Source organism: Gopherus flavomarginatus, chromosome 20 (assembly GCF_025201925.1).
Source record: "Gopherus flavomarginatus isolate rGopFla2 chromosome 20, rGopFla2.mat.asm, whole genome shotgun sequence".
Classification (NCBI taxonomy): domain Eukaryota; kingdom Metazoa; phylum Chordata; order Testudines; family Testudinidae; genus Gopherus; species Gopherus flavomarginatus.
The window spans coordinates 18504550-18520001 of NC_066636.1; the positions used below are offsets into that span (position 1 = coordinate 18504550).

General features: G+C 53.2%; 1 protein-coding gene across 2 annotated transcripts in view; it reads left to right on the forward strand.

Annotated features, from left to right (window-relative positions):
• CDC42SE1 (CDC42 small effector 1) overlaps positions 1-15452 on the forward strand; it is a 55737-nt gene that overhangs the window by 15475 nt on the left and 24810 nt on the right. For both annotated transcript variants that reach the window (XM_050930652.1, XM_050930653.1), the window contains exon 2: positions 14347-14685. In XM_050930652.1, the coding sequence (XP_050786609.1) occupies positions 14632-14685 (54 nt within the window). In that variant the 5' untranslated portion in view covers positions 14347-14631. The remainder of the gene's footprint in view (positions 1-14346; positions 14686-15452) is intronic.

Sequence of the window (15452 nt, forward strand, 5' to 3'; positions counted from 1 at the left end):
AACACCAATTTGTGCATTTTGCGTCAGACAAACCTGGGGGGTCCTAATAATTACTCTGCCGTGTGGCCGGGAGGTCTGGGAAGAAGAGGCCAGCTTAGCCCTTGGCTAGTCACACGGGCTAAAGTCATGGGTTTAATCTTCCCTGTTTCCCCCCTTCACGCTGTCTTAAAAATGCCTGCTCTGTTTGGAGAAAACGCAGCTCTGTTACAGCGTTAGGTTTCTCTTAGATTCTCTTCTCTTCTGAGCCAGGCTCTGCGATCGCCCTCTCTCTGGGGAGGGTCCCTGAGATCTCGGCAAGCAGTGAATCAAGCCCTCACAACCTCTCTGGGAGGTGGGCCGGTATCGTTATCCCTGTTGTCCAAGTGGGGAAACGGGGGCTCGGAGAGGAGGGGTGACTTGCCAGTGATCACACAGCGAGTCAATGGCAGAAGTCCCTGGCTCGCAGTCCCCACTTCTCTAGCCACTAGACACCACAACCTCTGAAGTCGGACTAGAACCCATATGTCCTGGCTCTCGGTTCACTGTTCTAGCTGCTAGATAAAGCTTTATCTGAGGCTGGCCCAGGTACTGCCCCACACTGCTCTTGGGATGTTGAATACCAAGGGGGTAGAAGGGATTGAGGGTTCAGGCCAGGATCCCCAGGGAATGTTCCTTGGGGACATTTCCAACAGGCATGTTCTCGGTGCTGGTAACAGCAAAGGTCTCTATTCACACTTCTACCCTCTGGACTGCTGCTTCATACAACCGGTAGAGGGGTGGAGGAGCAGCCGCTCTAGGGCAGAACCATGTCCGGGTGACATCGTTCCAGGGGGGCCTCGGTGCGTCTAAGGACACATCTGCGCAGACCCGGCACTGAAGGCACTAACTGCGGTTAATTTATGCAATGAACGTACATCCCAGCTGCCTCCATCTCTCACCCTTTAGGTCCAAGGTACGTGGCCATTCTCACTGGGCTTGGCTGGTTCCATCCCTTTTGTCCTATCCCACCTCTCACTTTTTCCGAGTGTCACAGAGATCCCCACAAGCCAGTCTGCAAGCGGATGTGCATTGCCTTCTCTCTGAGGGCTATGCACAGAGTGGTGTGATAAGTTACCATCCAGCGTCTTCTAAGCAAGCACCTTTATTCTTAAGGTAAAAGCATTCTGGAGAAATGTGGGAAAAACAAGAGATGTTCCTATATGTATGTGAACGGCTGCCCATCAATCATAGGGAGACTTGTCGGCCAAAGTCCCTCCCACTTTTCTGCAAGGATTGGGGTCCCCAGGACAGAAGTTCCTGTCCGTTTGCTGCATCTGGAAGAAACCCAGGGTTAATTCAAGCGCCATTTTTTAAACCAAAGTCTGTTGCATTGTTTGAATTTCTGGGAAGCTCTGTTTGAACCAGGCTATGCAAATCCCCCATGGGATGGAAATTCTCTGGAGTTCTCTATAATCACAGGTAATCTCCCCACCCCACACACGCACACAGTAGTTAGTTCCTGCAGGAGTTTGGGGGGAGAGTACAACAGAGGCGTACATTAACCATTTGTAACACAGTGGTCCCCAAAGATACTGCCTGGGATTGCAATGTCTGTCACAGCCTCCAGCCTCCCGTCCACTGGCATCGCTGCTCGTGTTCCCTATGCGACCACAAATGGGGTCTCTTTTGGTCCTGCCACCGCTCGCTCGCTGGCAGGAAGGCATTTGGAGACACCTCGCCCTCCTGCTGCCTCCACCCCGCAGCTAGTTTTCAAAGCACTTCCTCCGAACGGCTGGATCCGCCGGTCTGTTGCAGGCAGAGCCTGGGGAGAAAGGGGCTGCAGGGAAGATCATCCAGCCCGGCGTTGGGGGCTGATCCTGGCTGCTCCCCACCTGGCCTGGAGCATGTGCGTGGCCTGGAATTTAAGTGGGCTCCAAGGGCTGGATTTGCACAAGAGCTGGGCCCATCTGGTCCAGGGCTACGCTGGGAGTAGCAGCCTTTGAAAACGCAGCCCCAATGGTGGGTGCTGAGTCCTTGAAAACCTGCCCCTGAATACACATCTGATCGGGGGGTGGGAGTGTGGCGGGAGGAGAGGGGTGTAAAAGCCACCTCCACAAACTTTCCAGAGCTATTGTCTGTGGCTGAGATCTCGTGACACATGTTTCTCCAGCCCACACGGCACTAGCTCTTATGGAAAGCCCAGTTTCCTGCCCTGCTTCAAATTCCCCTCCCCCCGCGTATGTAAAATCTGAGAGAGAAGTTAGTTTCTCACATAAAGAACAGCCAAGGGCGTCTCCTCTCCCTGCCCGTGGAAGTGCTCTGCTGTGCCTGGACTGTGCAAGTGCCGTGTGGATGTTTGCACGCCCGTGTGTACACACCAGAACCATGGCCACGACGGACTTTGGACTCCACACCAAGGATCCACCTGCTGCAAAACTGATCTAAAGAGGGAAGCTCCATTCAGTAGCACTAGAAGACTGGTTTTAAGCCTTTGGACCTCCAGCAACTAGCAGGTGCTGTCTGTAATCGTATTTATATTTGCATGCGTGTGGATTTAGGGTCTGTGACTTGATATGGTCCCTAGCATGGCATGATGACGCAACGCTCGTGCCTGCATTGTGATGTTGTCACTTTGTCTCTTGGGTCTAATGCAAAAATTCCTCTACCCCACCTTTCTCTTTCCTGCTGGCGAGGGGAGGAAGAATTAAAGGGACCCTATCTGAATCCTGAGGCCTTGTGCACTGGTCTCTGCGAGCAAGGCAGGGTGCGCACTTGATTTGCGTTGTACATGTTGGTGGTTACCCGATAACAAGAAATGTGACCAGGTCTCCAGGGAAGAGGGGTGCTGGCATGTCTGTGAACTGCTGGGGGGTGGATCAGGACGCCAGGGCTTATTCATCCTTCTGCCACTAAATAACTTTGCACCCTCGGCAAGTCCCTTCACTTCCCCATGCCTCTGTTTCCAGATCTGTCTCAGGGGGCCGATGGGCGTGATCTACCTGGGGGTGGGGAGAAGGGGGTGGTTAATGGATGGTAGTAAAGGGTGTTTAGCTCGCTGGATGAATGGCACTGGAGAAACACCAATAAGACTTCGGCACCGTGAAGGAGCCCAGCTCTCTATGAGGAAACGGACCCAACTGCAGCCAGCTTGCAAACGTGTGCACAGTAGCAGGGCTGGTTTAGGGGGACCAGAAACTGTCCTTGTGCTTGGGGAGCCTGAAATTAAGATGGTTTCAAGCCACCTTGGCACTGCCCCTTCCCAGCCCTCAGCAGCTGCCCTGAATTAGTGCCAGAGCAAGTTCTCAGCCCCTGTGCAGTGAATTCCAGCCAAACGCCCCTCATCTGCCCTCTGGGCCGGGGGCTTGGAGCAGGGCTGGCACAGAGCCCTCATGCCTGCCCCATGCTAGCAGTGCCCAGGGTTTCTCAGGGAGTGGTTTCTGCCACTCTGGTGGCATAGAGGGGCTTTGGTGTGAATCCTAGAATGTGGCACTGAAATCGATGGCCTTTTTCTCTCTCTGATGCTTTGGCTGGAGCAGGCCCCCAGGAGGGGCCTGCGGCAAATGTAAAGGAGAGGTGACTCTCTCTCCTCTTCACCAAATCAGGAAGCACACGGCCCAGCCTCGCCGGCAAACACGCCAAAGGCTCCCTTTCAAGTCTGCTGCACTCGAGCTGCCGGGGCAGAGGAAGTGACCTTTCCTGTTTCCCAAAGTGTAATCAAAACAACCTCCCCCCCCCCCCACAGACCTGCGTGCGGCAAGGGCTGGCATGACGCAGCAAAGGGCTCTCGCTCATTCCCCTGCCTCTGGGAAACGTTTTTCCTTTTGGCTGATTAAGGCCTGGGTTCCAGACAGTGTTTCCCAGTAGAACTATGCTGGGCTGTGATTGTTTTACCGATAAAAATATCCTGCTGCAATCCCTAGGGCGGACTCGGTGATGCTGGTGAAAATACCACCGCCACCTAGCTCTGCTGTAGTTACTCTTCCATCCTAGACTGTGCCTGCACTTAAAGCACTCCGGCTGCAGCACCTCAGCGGGACACGACCTACGGGATGTGTTCTCCCATCGGCGTAAGTCCCTCACCTCCCTGAGGCAGTAGCTAGGTCGATGGAAGAATTCTACACCGGGGGGTTAGGTCCGCGTCGCTGCATGTCGCCGGCTCAGCTTTTTCATACCCCTGTGCGATGTGGCTATGCCGAGGTGAGTTCCCAGGGTAGACCAGCCCCTAGATTGCAAAGCACTTTCCAAAGCAGGTCGGTATCGTTATCCCCATTTTATATCTGGGGAAACTGAGGCACGGGGCTGTGACTTGCCCTAAGTCACCCAGCGGCACAGCCAGAATAGACCCCAGGTCTGCTAAGTCCCCAGGATGATGGGACTAGGCCAAATGGGAATAAGCTATATGGACAGAAGTACTAACTGTGTCCACGCCGGGTGGGGGCGTTGTGTATAGTTAAGGCACTACACGCTGTATGTGCGTGGCAAAGTCTGACCCAGAATTCCTTCACGTTCACCCACATAATAGTATCTTCAGGTCCCAAGCATCGTTCTCTGCATTTTACAGATGTGGGGGGGGAACAGAGGCACGGACCTACAAGGCCAGGAAGAGAACCCCGATTTCCAGGCTAGGCTCGTCTCCAGTTGTCTGCCACCAGGCTACAGACCCCAGCAGCAGCTTATCCAGGTCTGAGTGAGACTTGGGGTCTTATCCCAGGCTTTCTTGGATTTGCTGAAGCGGGGCAGTCCTCCTTTGGTGGCTCCAAAATCTGTGTTGGTGCCTTGGCAGAGACGACCTCCAGGGCACGGGGGTGAGAGACAGCGTGAACCAGAATGAGTTAGTGCTGCAGGAACAGGGCCCGATCCTCTTCTCCGAGTACTGGAAACCAGGGGTCATTCGTCCGTCACGCTTGTAGAAGAGAAGTGGAGCCCATGCCTGTGGGAACGGCCCTGCGCTGAGCTGGGGGATCCGGAAAGTCTTTCCCAGATCTCCGAGGTTATGGAAAAACCCTGACCACCCCCGCCACCCCTGCAGAATTATGGATTGAAGTGTTGGGTTCTAGCCAGTAACCACATGGAAACTCCCCTTTTCTCCTCCTGGCTGTCTGGCCTGCTGAACTCCCCTCTGCTGCTTTGAGTTAGTGCCAAGAGCCCAGCTGAAAATATAGATTTATTTCCCCCTTCTCCGTTTAGAATTTAAGCTTTTTAACCTCAAAGACCTGCCGGGAAGGAACAGGCTATTTATAGCTCTGTTTGTCAGGGTTTGTTTTGGTCTTTGCATGGGTGGATCTTGTTCCCTTGACAGATCCCCAGGGCCATGTCCTGTTCTCTCTGTAGGCCAGAGTCTCCTCTCACTCACGCTGGTGTAAATCAGGCGGGACTGTGCTGAGGTGCCTGGCAGAGCCCTTGTGGTGGTGCGTGCACACACACATGCTGTGCAAAAGGACCGGCCCTCTAAGCAGAGCCACGCCCTTCACCGTGACTAGAGGCTGTTGCTTGTGGCTACAGGGAGATGGGATCTCTTTGAAACCAGAGGTGAAGTGCAGGGGTGGAGGCAGGACGGGCGCTAGGGGTTTTAGCGCCCTAGGCGCACGGCAATTTCGCCACCCCGCGCGCTGGTCCTGCGGCTTTGGTGGAGCTGCCGCAGTCGTGCCTGCGGATGGCCCACCGGAGCCGCGTGAGCAGCTGACCGTCCACAGGCACCACTGCGGCAGCTCCACCGGAGCCGCCTGCCACCCCCTCCGGCCAGATGCCGCCCATCAATAATCCTGGCGCCCTAGGCGATTGCCTAGGCCGCCTAAATGGAAGCACTGGCCCTGGGTGGAGGGACCCCTAAGCAGGAGGAAGGATGAAGCATTCTGCAGGGCAAAACTCCCACTGGCTCCAGAGGGAGCAAGATCGGGAAGAGGGCTGTTCGTACCCAGCTGCTGCTTACCCCTCGCTCTTGGCTGCTCCCGCCCCCGTCTCTGAGCGGCACCTGCTTCCCTTAATGAGGCAAACCCCATTTTCATTCCTATTCATCCCTGATAGAGCGGTGAGGGAGCGAGCCGGAATCTAGTCCGACGCGTGCGTCGTCTAAACTTTAGGACGTCTGACAGCAGCATTGTTATGGGGGGGCGGGACGGGACGTCGGAGGTGGAAGGAACACGGCTGCAATTTCCAGCTCCTGGTGGAGATCATAGTGTGGCAAACGTCACATCCCCCATAACCCGCCCCCCAAAAAACCCTTTAAACTGTCAAGTGAAGCACCCATTGTTCTGCTGCCGATTTTCCCCTCTGATCTTGGACCAGTCGCTTCCCCTCCCTCTATTCAATCTGTAAAGGGGGTGATGGGGAAAAACCCTGTCTCTGGGCGTGTTGAGATCCTTAAGTCAGGAGGCGCTAGAGAGGGGTGGTGGGTGGGTGGGTGGGGAGAAGGTTCTGAGTTGCCAAAGAAGTGTAAATATAGACACCCAAGCTGTTGTCTCTGCTGAGTCACTTTTGTAACCGCAAGCTCATCTCTGGCTGCTAGTGTCATGATCTCCACACCACCAGTAGGGCCAGGCCAGGGCCTGTGGGATCTCTGTGATATGCTTTGCTGGGGTTGTAACCTGTTGGGACACTGGGCCTGTAACTCCATCAAGTCCCGGGCACCCCTAAAGCCCTGTGCAGACAGCACCCGCCCTCCTGCCGTCTGTTCCCCCAGTGCAGGAGCTGGGTCCGACCCTGTGTGTGGATAGTAGCTAGCGCAGGCTGAGCGAGCCTGGCTGGGAGCTGGAGAACCACGAGGTCTGTGTCCAGTGTCATCCCCGCTGTGTCTGGACAGAGCGAGCGACCCTGCAAGAAAGGCCGATTCAGGGCCCGATCCTGAGCTGTGCCGAGCTCCCGCCAGGTATGCCATGTACGCGACCCCAAGTTGAACGAGTTCGAGGCTCAGAACCTGGTCTCTGCTTTTTTTTTTTTTTTTTTTTAAGGCCCTTCATGGCCTATCCTCGCCTGGCCTCTCCTCCCCTGCGTCCACTCTGCCAGCAATACCAGCCTCTCCTGCCCACGTGCCAAACTTTCCCACCGGCACCTTCCCGCTGTGTCTCCTGCCACCCCCTCTGCCTGGGCAAAGCTACACCCTAGTTCTGCAAATCCCTTCTCTACTGGGAGGTCTGCAAACAAATGCCCCACTGGCTCGCTGACCTGCCCAGCCGCTGCTCAGCAGAACTGCATCACTGCTCCCAGACAGGGAGGAGCAGAGTTTGCTGCCTCCGCCTGTTGGTGCTGGTCCTTCTATCCCATTGCCTGGGAACGGCGAACCGCGGCCACTGGGAGCTGCAGGCAGCCATGCCTGCCTGCGGTCAGCGTAAACAAACCGTCTCGCGGCCCGCCAGCAGATTACCCTGATGGGCCACAGTTTGTCCACCACTGTTCTGCAGCTTGTGAGCTGCTTGGACAAGAGCCGTCTTTGCCACACATATTTGTACAGCACCTTGCAACACGGGGTTTCGATCTCACCTGGAGTCTGTTGGAGCTCCTGCGAGGCAAATAACGCTGCAGCACGGTTGGGTTCGGAATGATTCAGCCACACACGGCGGGGGAATTGCCAGCCCCAGTTTGGGTTCTGTAGCAGGAAGCGTGATGCCTTAGGGACTGGAGTGCCAGGGGGTGGTTTTGGGACACACCAAGAGTCGGTCGACTGACACGTCAAGTTAATGAGCCACAGGGACAATAACAGGAGGCGATGGCCTGAATAACCTCCCCCTGCAGAGCGCAGACCTCACGGGAAACGCTTTTGTTGATGATAGAGAGAGAAAATAAAATGCAGCCCCGTTCCGCTCCACTGAAAGCAGCTTCCTGTTATCTGAACAGAGCAGCCATTTTCAAAGCGGGAGGCCTTGTCTCTCTCTCCTCGATCTTGCATCACTGGTGTAGGAAGGAGCATGTGGGGGGGAAGGCCTTTGGAGAATGTGTCATTGCACAAGAATAATCTTACTAAGATGGGGAGCTGCTTTGTCTGGCAGTTTGTGTATTTTTGTTTAATGAATTTAAAGGTGACTTGCCAAGGGATTTGGACCCTTCTGGGCCTTGTCTATGCTGGTCACCTGCCCGCCCTAGGAATACTTTAAAGGTGACTAGTGAACTGGAAGGGTTATGACATCAGAGAGATGAAATCTGATGGGGGGGAGGGGTTTATCCATTTTAAAATCTCTCTCTAATTTTTAAAAATGCTTCACTCAAGTACGCTGTCACTAGTCAGGGAAGCCCCTTGAGCAATGTATGAAACATTCAATTAGCAAATGAAGGGTGAGCACCAGCAGCCGGCATTAGGGTGACCAGATAGTGTGAAAAATCGGGATTGGGGTGTGGGGGGGTAATTGGCACCTATATAAGAAAAAGCCCCAAATATCAGGACTGTCCCTATAAAATAAGGACATCGGGTCACCCTAGCCAGCATGGATTTACCAAGAACAAATCATGCCAAACCAGGTTGATTTCCTTATCTGACAAGTATCAGACAAGGTAATGTGTTCGATGGGTAGGGGGAACGTGGTAGACGTAATGTACCTGGTCTTCAGCAAGGCTGTGAACACAGTCCCACATGACGTTCTCATAAGTAAACTGGAGAAATGCGGCCCGTTAAGTGGATACGTGATTGTTTAACCATTGCAAACCAAGAGTCGCTATTAATGGAATGATGTCAGATTGGAAGAAGGTCTCAGGTGGGGTTCCATGGGGATCTGTTCTGGGTCTGATGTTTAACATCTTTATTAATGACCTGGATGTAAGACTAGAGGGCATCAAATTTGCAGATGACACAAAGCTGCGGGACAGGGGAGTTGCAAACACTTTGGAGGATAGAGCTAAAATTCAGAGGGATCTTGATAAATTGGAGAACTGGGCTTTAAACAACAAAATGAAATTCAATCATGACCAATGTAAGGGTCATGCTTCTCAGCAGTGGCGCTGCCAAGCCAGTTATTCCCCCAGTGTATATTTGTGCATTTGGTTTCTCTTCTCTTACGTTAGGGAAGCACAGCGGCACTGCTGAGAAGGATCTGGGAGTTGTGGTGGATCACATCCTCAACGTGAGTCATCAATGCGATGCTGTAGCAAAAAAAGCAAATGCCATTTTGAGTTGCATTAACAGGCAAGTCCCGGGAGGTGATAGCACCGCTCTGTTCAGCGCTGGTTAGGCCTCAGCTGGAGTAGTGTGTCCAACTTTGATCATCGATGTAGAGAAACTGGGAAGGATCCTGAGGTGAGTGACAAAGGTGGTCCAAGGGATGGAATGCAAGCACCAGCTAAGCGAAGACTGAAGGATCTGGGTATGTTTAGTTTGGAAAAGAGGCGATTAAGGGAGGGACATGATGGCGGTCTTCAAATACTTGAAAGGCTGCCATGAAAGAGATGGAGAAAAATTGTTCTCTCCTGCCACAGAGGGCAGGATAAGAGGCAGTGGGTTCAAACTACAGCAGAGCAGATTTAGATTAAATCTTAGGGAAAACTTCCTAACAGTGAGCCCAGTAGCACAATGGAACAGAGGTTTTCAAGAGGCTGGATGGCTTATTCCCAACAAATCCTGCATCGTGGCAGAGGGTTAGACTGGATGACCCTTGTGGTCCCTTCTAACCCTATGATTCTATGAAAATATCTCTCCATGCCCCCTCCAATTAAGGGCTGAGGAAGCCATCCACTCCTGCAGGTTCTCTAGCGTTAAAACGGTTGCAGCTGGGTTTCCTTGTGTCCCCATTCGCATGTACGGGTGGCAGTTCCCAGCCAGACTACATCTCCCATGATGCACCCTGGTGATGGCAGATGTAGTCCTACTAGGGCGCCAGGCCTTTAGAGAAGAATGGGAGCACGAGCTAACTGCACTACGACTCCCATGAGACACTGTGGCAGCATATCAGAACTGAAAGATTTTGCTTTTCAGCAAAAAATTCAAATGCTTCTGTGGAAAATTTTGATGAAAAATTGATTTGTGTGTATGGTGGGAGGATCTAAGGTTTCCATGAGTGGGGGAAAAAAATACCCGCTTTCTTTGAGTACATCTAATCCAGATTCTCTTGAAACTCAACCGTCTTAAGATGCATGTTACCAGGCATGTTCTGAATAGGATATGCTGCTGCCACCACCAGGCAAGCCCAGGCCACAAAGGTAAATGAGGTCTCAGGGGATTTATTAAACAATTAGGGTGAAAGGCACAATAAGTGTTTTATAAATGAGCCATCCAGACATAGCTTCACTGGTCCCTGAAATGCAGCCACCTCTGGGGCTGAAAGCAGCGTGGTATCTCTTTAGCAGCCTCTTGGCACAAGTTTGGGACTGGCTGAAATCAAAGGGATGGGAAACAAACCATAGTTAACCAAACTGCAATCTAGTCAGTCGAACTCTTGTGATGAGCAGTGGGGGTTGGATCTTTAATGCCCAGGAGTGGCCAGGCCTCTGTTTGAATGTCTCGATTCAACAGCTGCTGGATCTAGGGCATCGGATTCAGTCCCTGGTTAGTTCAGTTTCACTATGTGCTTTTCCGTGATGGCTACTCTTGTTCTGACATGTTCCTGTGCTTGCCGCTGAAGATTAGAGTCAGCTGCATGGAGTAGCTAGTGCTGATCATGGTTTCCTTTTCATTTATTTTTTTTTCCCTTACTGAGTCAAACATTTGAGTCAAAGCAAAAAGTCAGTGGATTTTCAGGAGAGTTTCTGGCACCCGGCAGAAAGGCAGTGTTTCCCAGTGGTTAGAGCACGGGATTCAGGAGACCTGGGTTCTGTCCTGGGCTCTGCTGTGTGACCTTGAGCAAGTCCCTTCCAGTCTGTGTGCCTCCATTTCCCCATCTATAAAATGGGCACGGTGATATTTGCCTGCCCTTGCGAAGTGCTTTGAGCTCTCTGGATGGAAAGTGGTGAATGAGAGCGAGGTGTGCTTGGAACTGTGCATCATTTTTTCCACATATGCATCAGCTCTCCAGATATGTGGTGAAAGGCTGGATGTCCCACAACACAGGTAGCTATTCACCACTCTTGCATTTCCTGGGGTCAGCGGATTGCTGCAGGGGTCAGACGGGATCTTCGTCTACCCCTGTAATGATAATATCGTCTCTTGTGTACCCGAAGCCCCACGGACATGCAGCCGCCTCTGGGGCGGAGGATGGCAATTGACAGGTGCAAGTGTAGGGAGAATAGGAATTCTGGCCAAGGAAAAGAGGGCAGATCCTTACTCTTAACACCCCGGGATCTTTAACGTTCACATCCAGTGAGATGGGATTTGGGCATGTGAGATTTTGCCAATGAGCAATAAACTGTAAGAAACATTATCTACCTATGAGAGAGAGAGGGCTGCTGTGAATTGGTGGACGCAGAGCTCTTAAGCACCGAGCCACCTGCGTAGCATCCTGTGGGCCCGCTCAGCTGGCCAGGTGCAGCGTGGCCATTTCGTTTTGTGGACCACCATCACTGAAGGCATGAGGATCCTGGCCAGCGGTTCTAACCTGGACCGCTTCCTCGCTGCGCTGCCCGCTTGGGAAGCGAAGGCTCAGCAGTTGGAGCAATGATGCTCGCTGCTCCCAAAGGCCCTGCCCTGAATAACTCCATGCCGGGGAGCTTGGAACGGCTGTCGACTCTTTTCTCCTCGCCTGCGTTGCACTGGAACGTTGTTGACCCATCCTGCTGGGCGAGGCTGGGGCGGCGGGGGGAATCCCTGTTCAGATCCAGGGACTGAGTCTCTCCTGAGCCCTAGGAATGGGAAGCCGCGACCCTTTCTGAGCCAGCGTGGCTCAGGAACAAGGGGGGCGCGTATCCGAATGGAGGAGCTGGGCCATTGGCTTCAACCACTGCCACCAACAAAGGGCGTGTTCCCAACCGCCTGGTGCGGGCTAGCGCAGGGGCATCCCACTCGCTCGGTGGCCAGGGCCGCGTTACCCGCCGTGCTGGGGGCTGAGCAGAGCGTGTCAAGCTCACCGGGAAGAGGGCAGCTTTGCAGACCTGTCAGAGAACAGCATGTGCCTCCAGGACCAGTGAAGCTAAAGATCATATTGAAAGACGTTGTCAATAAAATAAATGCATTTGTGAGCCCTTTCTTCCTCTCTCCAGTCATGTGCCCCTCTGGGCAATCTCCGTCCCCGCCCACCCCCCAGTGCTGCTCTGAGGAGGAGGGGCTGGGAAGCAATCCTTCCACGACATTGGCAGCAGGACTCCTGGGTTCTATTCCCAGCTATCCCACTGGGACCTTGAGCAAGTCCCTTCCCCCTCTGTGCCTCCAGTTTCCTCCTCTGACATGGGAAGAATGGTCCTTCCCTGCTAGACAGAGCCCTGACATGGCAGGAGATCCCAGACTGTGCCCTAGACAGTCAAAAGCCTCCCCGTTTCCAGCTTTAACTGGGGTCCCTTCCCTGTCTCCACTCGGCCCTGACCCCCGGGAAAGAGCAGGGCAGCCTATTCCAGACCAGCCCGGCCCATCCTGCCGCAGCTTCCCACCGACGTATCCGCCGATCCTTTGAGCACGTTGTAGGAGGCTTTAAAATGGCACAAACTGGGAGCAAAGGGACAGTTCAAGGGAACTCACTGACACGGTGTTTAGAGCTTTGGGTTGCAGCTGCTGCCCAGGAAGTGGTTGCGACTGTGTCTGGAGATTGCTGCAACCCCACCCAGAGGCTCTGAGAAGGAGACCTCGCACCTCCTCTCAGACAAACCAAAAGGCGCTCGAGCTGAAGGGAGCCGAGCTGAGCGGCATTGGGTGATGTCGGTCGTTGAGGCTCTGGCTGTTTGGGAGCCTGTGGGGGTTGTGAATCCCACCCCCGGGCACAGCAGTTGTTTCTAGGGTATTTGCTCTGTGTGTGTGTGTCAGAGAGTAGAAAACCTTAATATGTTTTAAGCCCAGAAGGGATCACCGTGATCCCAAGTCCAGGGGTGGCCAAACTTACCGATCATCTTCAGAAGTTCAAGAGCCAGGCACACCCGCTCGGCACTTCTGCCCTGTGGCAGGGCTGGGGGGGCTTGGGGTTTCAGCCCCACAGGGAGCACCTGCCGGTACTGAAGCCCAGCCCTACAGGAGGCACCTGCTGGGGTTCAGAAGTCCCTAGACCAGGGGTTCTCAAACTGGAGGTTAGGACCCCTAAGGGGTTTGTGAAGTTATTACATGGCGGGGGGGTCACGAGCTGTCAGCCTCCACCCCAAACCCTGCTTTGCTTCCAGCATTATTAATGTTAAATATATTAAAAAGTGTTTTTAATGTATAAGGGGGGGTCACACTCAGACGCTTGCTATGTGAAAGAGGTCACCAATACAAAAGTTTGAGAACCACTGCACTAGACCCCCCACCCCCGCCTCAAGGCAGAAGCCCCTAGCCCCACCATCCACCACAAGGCAGAAGCCCTGAGCTCCCCCCACCCCAGTCTGGTAGGTGCAGAATGGAGGGGCTCCATGAGCCACACTTTAACTGTAAAAGAGTGGCCCGTGAGCTGCAGCAGGGCCACCCCTGGGGTAGACCATAGGACTTAATTCTTAGAGCATGTATTTTAGGAAATACATTGAAACAATCCCCAGACTGCAAAAGAAATGAGCAGAGTTCAGTAACTAGTAATGCTGCATTTCTAGGGCGACTTTTTTTTTTGTGCACAGAACTCAAAGTGCATGTTGCAGTCGTTTAACAGATGTGGAAACTGAGGCCCAGATCAGGGAAAGTAACTCACCCCAAAGTCATGCAGCGAATCAGTGGCAGAACTGGGAATGGAATCCAGCCTTTCAAGCATTTCTGCCTCCACCCCCATCAACCACTAGACCACACTTCTCCCAGTGATGTGGGAACAGTATCCAGGAGTCCAGCCTCCACTCCCCTGATCAGCACACAGCATTTGCCATAGCCAGATACCATCGTGAGTCTGTCTAGTCTGATATCCTGTCTCCTGCTGTAACCAATCCCTACTGGAATTCCAAAAGCTAAAAAAATTGTGCAATGCTCTCCCATTGGGTAAGAGGCTTCCTTCCTGACCCCTGCCACTTGTGCCCTGAAGCATGAGATCTGTTAATCAGATGTATTGTTTAACTGACCAACAGCACAACCTCTGGACTTGGGAAAGTGTGCTGCTGGAAGGCTACCTTGACTAGCATGGGGGAAGCTACATGACGTGCAGCCTAGTAACTTTAGGGCCCTTTGTGTTCCTCTGAGATGGCTGGAGTCCTCAGTGCACGAGGGTATTTCCAGCTTATGTCTGCTTGGGCTGACTAATGAGTCATTCTCTTCTCTGCCACAGTGCCCTGGATGGAGGAGACGCTGTAACCCAGCCCTCTGGAGATGATGGTACCCCAGCCATGGCTCTGTGGGATGCACGCAGAGTGGGGTGTAGCTGGAATGGAGTTGTGCCCCACAGATTGCTTGTGCTCTGATGCATCCTGATAAGGCTCCTAACCAAATCTCTCCTTCCGTGGCAGGTGTGGCCAGCGCAGGGGACCTGAACGGTGACACACGACCCTGAGAGCTGAAGGGAAAGTGACCTTCCCCCTGTTTTTCCCTTGGAATTTCCTTCCAGAGACCAACTACACTTGCTCCATGGAGTGACTCAGAACTGGGCCTGGGCTGCCATTTCTCTTGGGTGTAAACCCTCCCAGCTCGAGTGGGAGTGAAGCCGGGGGCTGGAGAGCCTTGACCACATCTGGAAGTGAAGTGACCAGAAAGGGGGGGGGGGGGGAAAGGAAAAACTGGAAGCCTCTGCAAATATGAGTGACTTTTGGCACAAGCTTGGCTGCTGTGTAGTAGAGAAACCACAACCGGTAAGTCGCTCCCATATAAACTTCTCACCTTCTGATGCCGTCAGCATGGGATAGGGTGGGAGAGAGGTACAGTGCAGCATGGCCACATGGAGTTCACTCTACCAGATCAGCCTCTTGCTCCCTGTAGTCTAGTACCCTGCCCTCATTCCGACTCCTGTCCTACCCAATCGTTTCATTGTTCCTCTTAATCTGCCAGCCCTGGGGGAGAACATCTGTCAACCCACCCTATTGTCGTGGTTACAAAGCTAGCTGCATCTTGGCATGCAAACTCCACCTCCCTGGTGTCTGGGCTCTCTTGGGCTGGAATTCTGCAGTTCTCCACCATTAGCCCTTGTCTACATGGGGATGCTCAGGCTTTGTCGACGCTAGAAACGCTACACAGAGTGTAGAGACTTACTACAGTGACCGGAACTGTAGTGACATCACTGTAGCAAATCCACCTCTTGGAGAGGTGGAATAATTCTTCCATCGACCTAGCTGGGTATATACTGGGGATTAGGTTGGTTTAGTTACGGCGCTCGGGGGTGTGAATTTTTAAATTCAGATTAACTTTCTGGAGTGTCCCCATGGAAACGAGGTCTTAGACTGGGCTCTAGGCTACAACATCCTGTGCTTAGCCAGTGGGACTGATGGAGCTTGGACAGCTGCGGTTCTCCCCTTTGGAAGTCAGGGACCAAAGCATTGGTTATTTTTAGCAGTAGGAACAAAGCATAAGAGAGGAAAGGATTGTGGAAGAGGCTGCAGGCGTCCCCGATGGTAAACGAGGC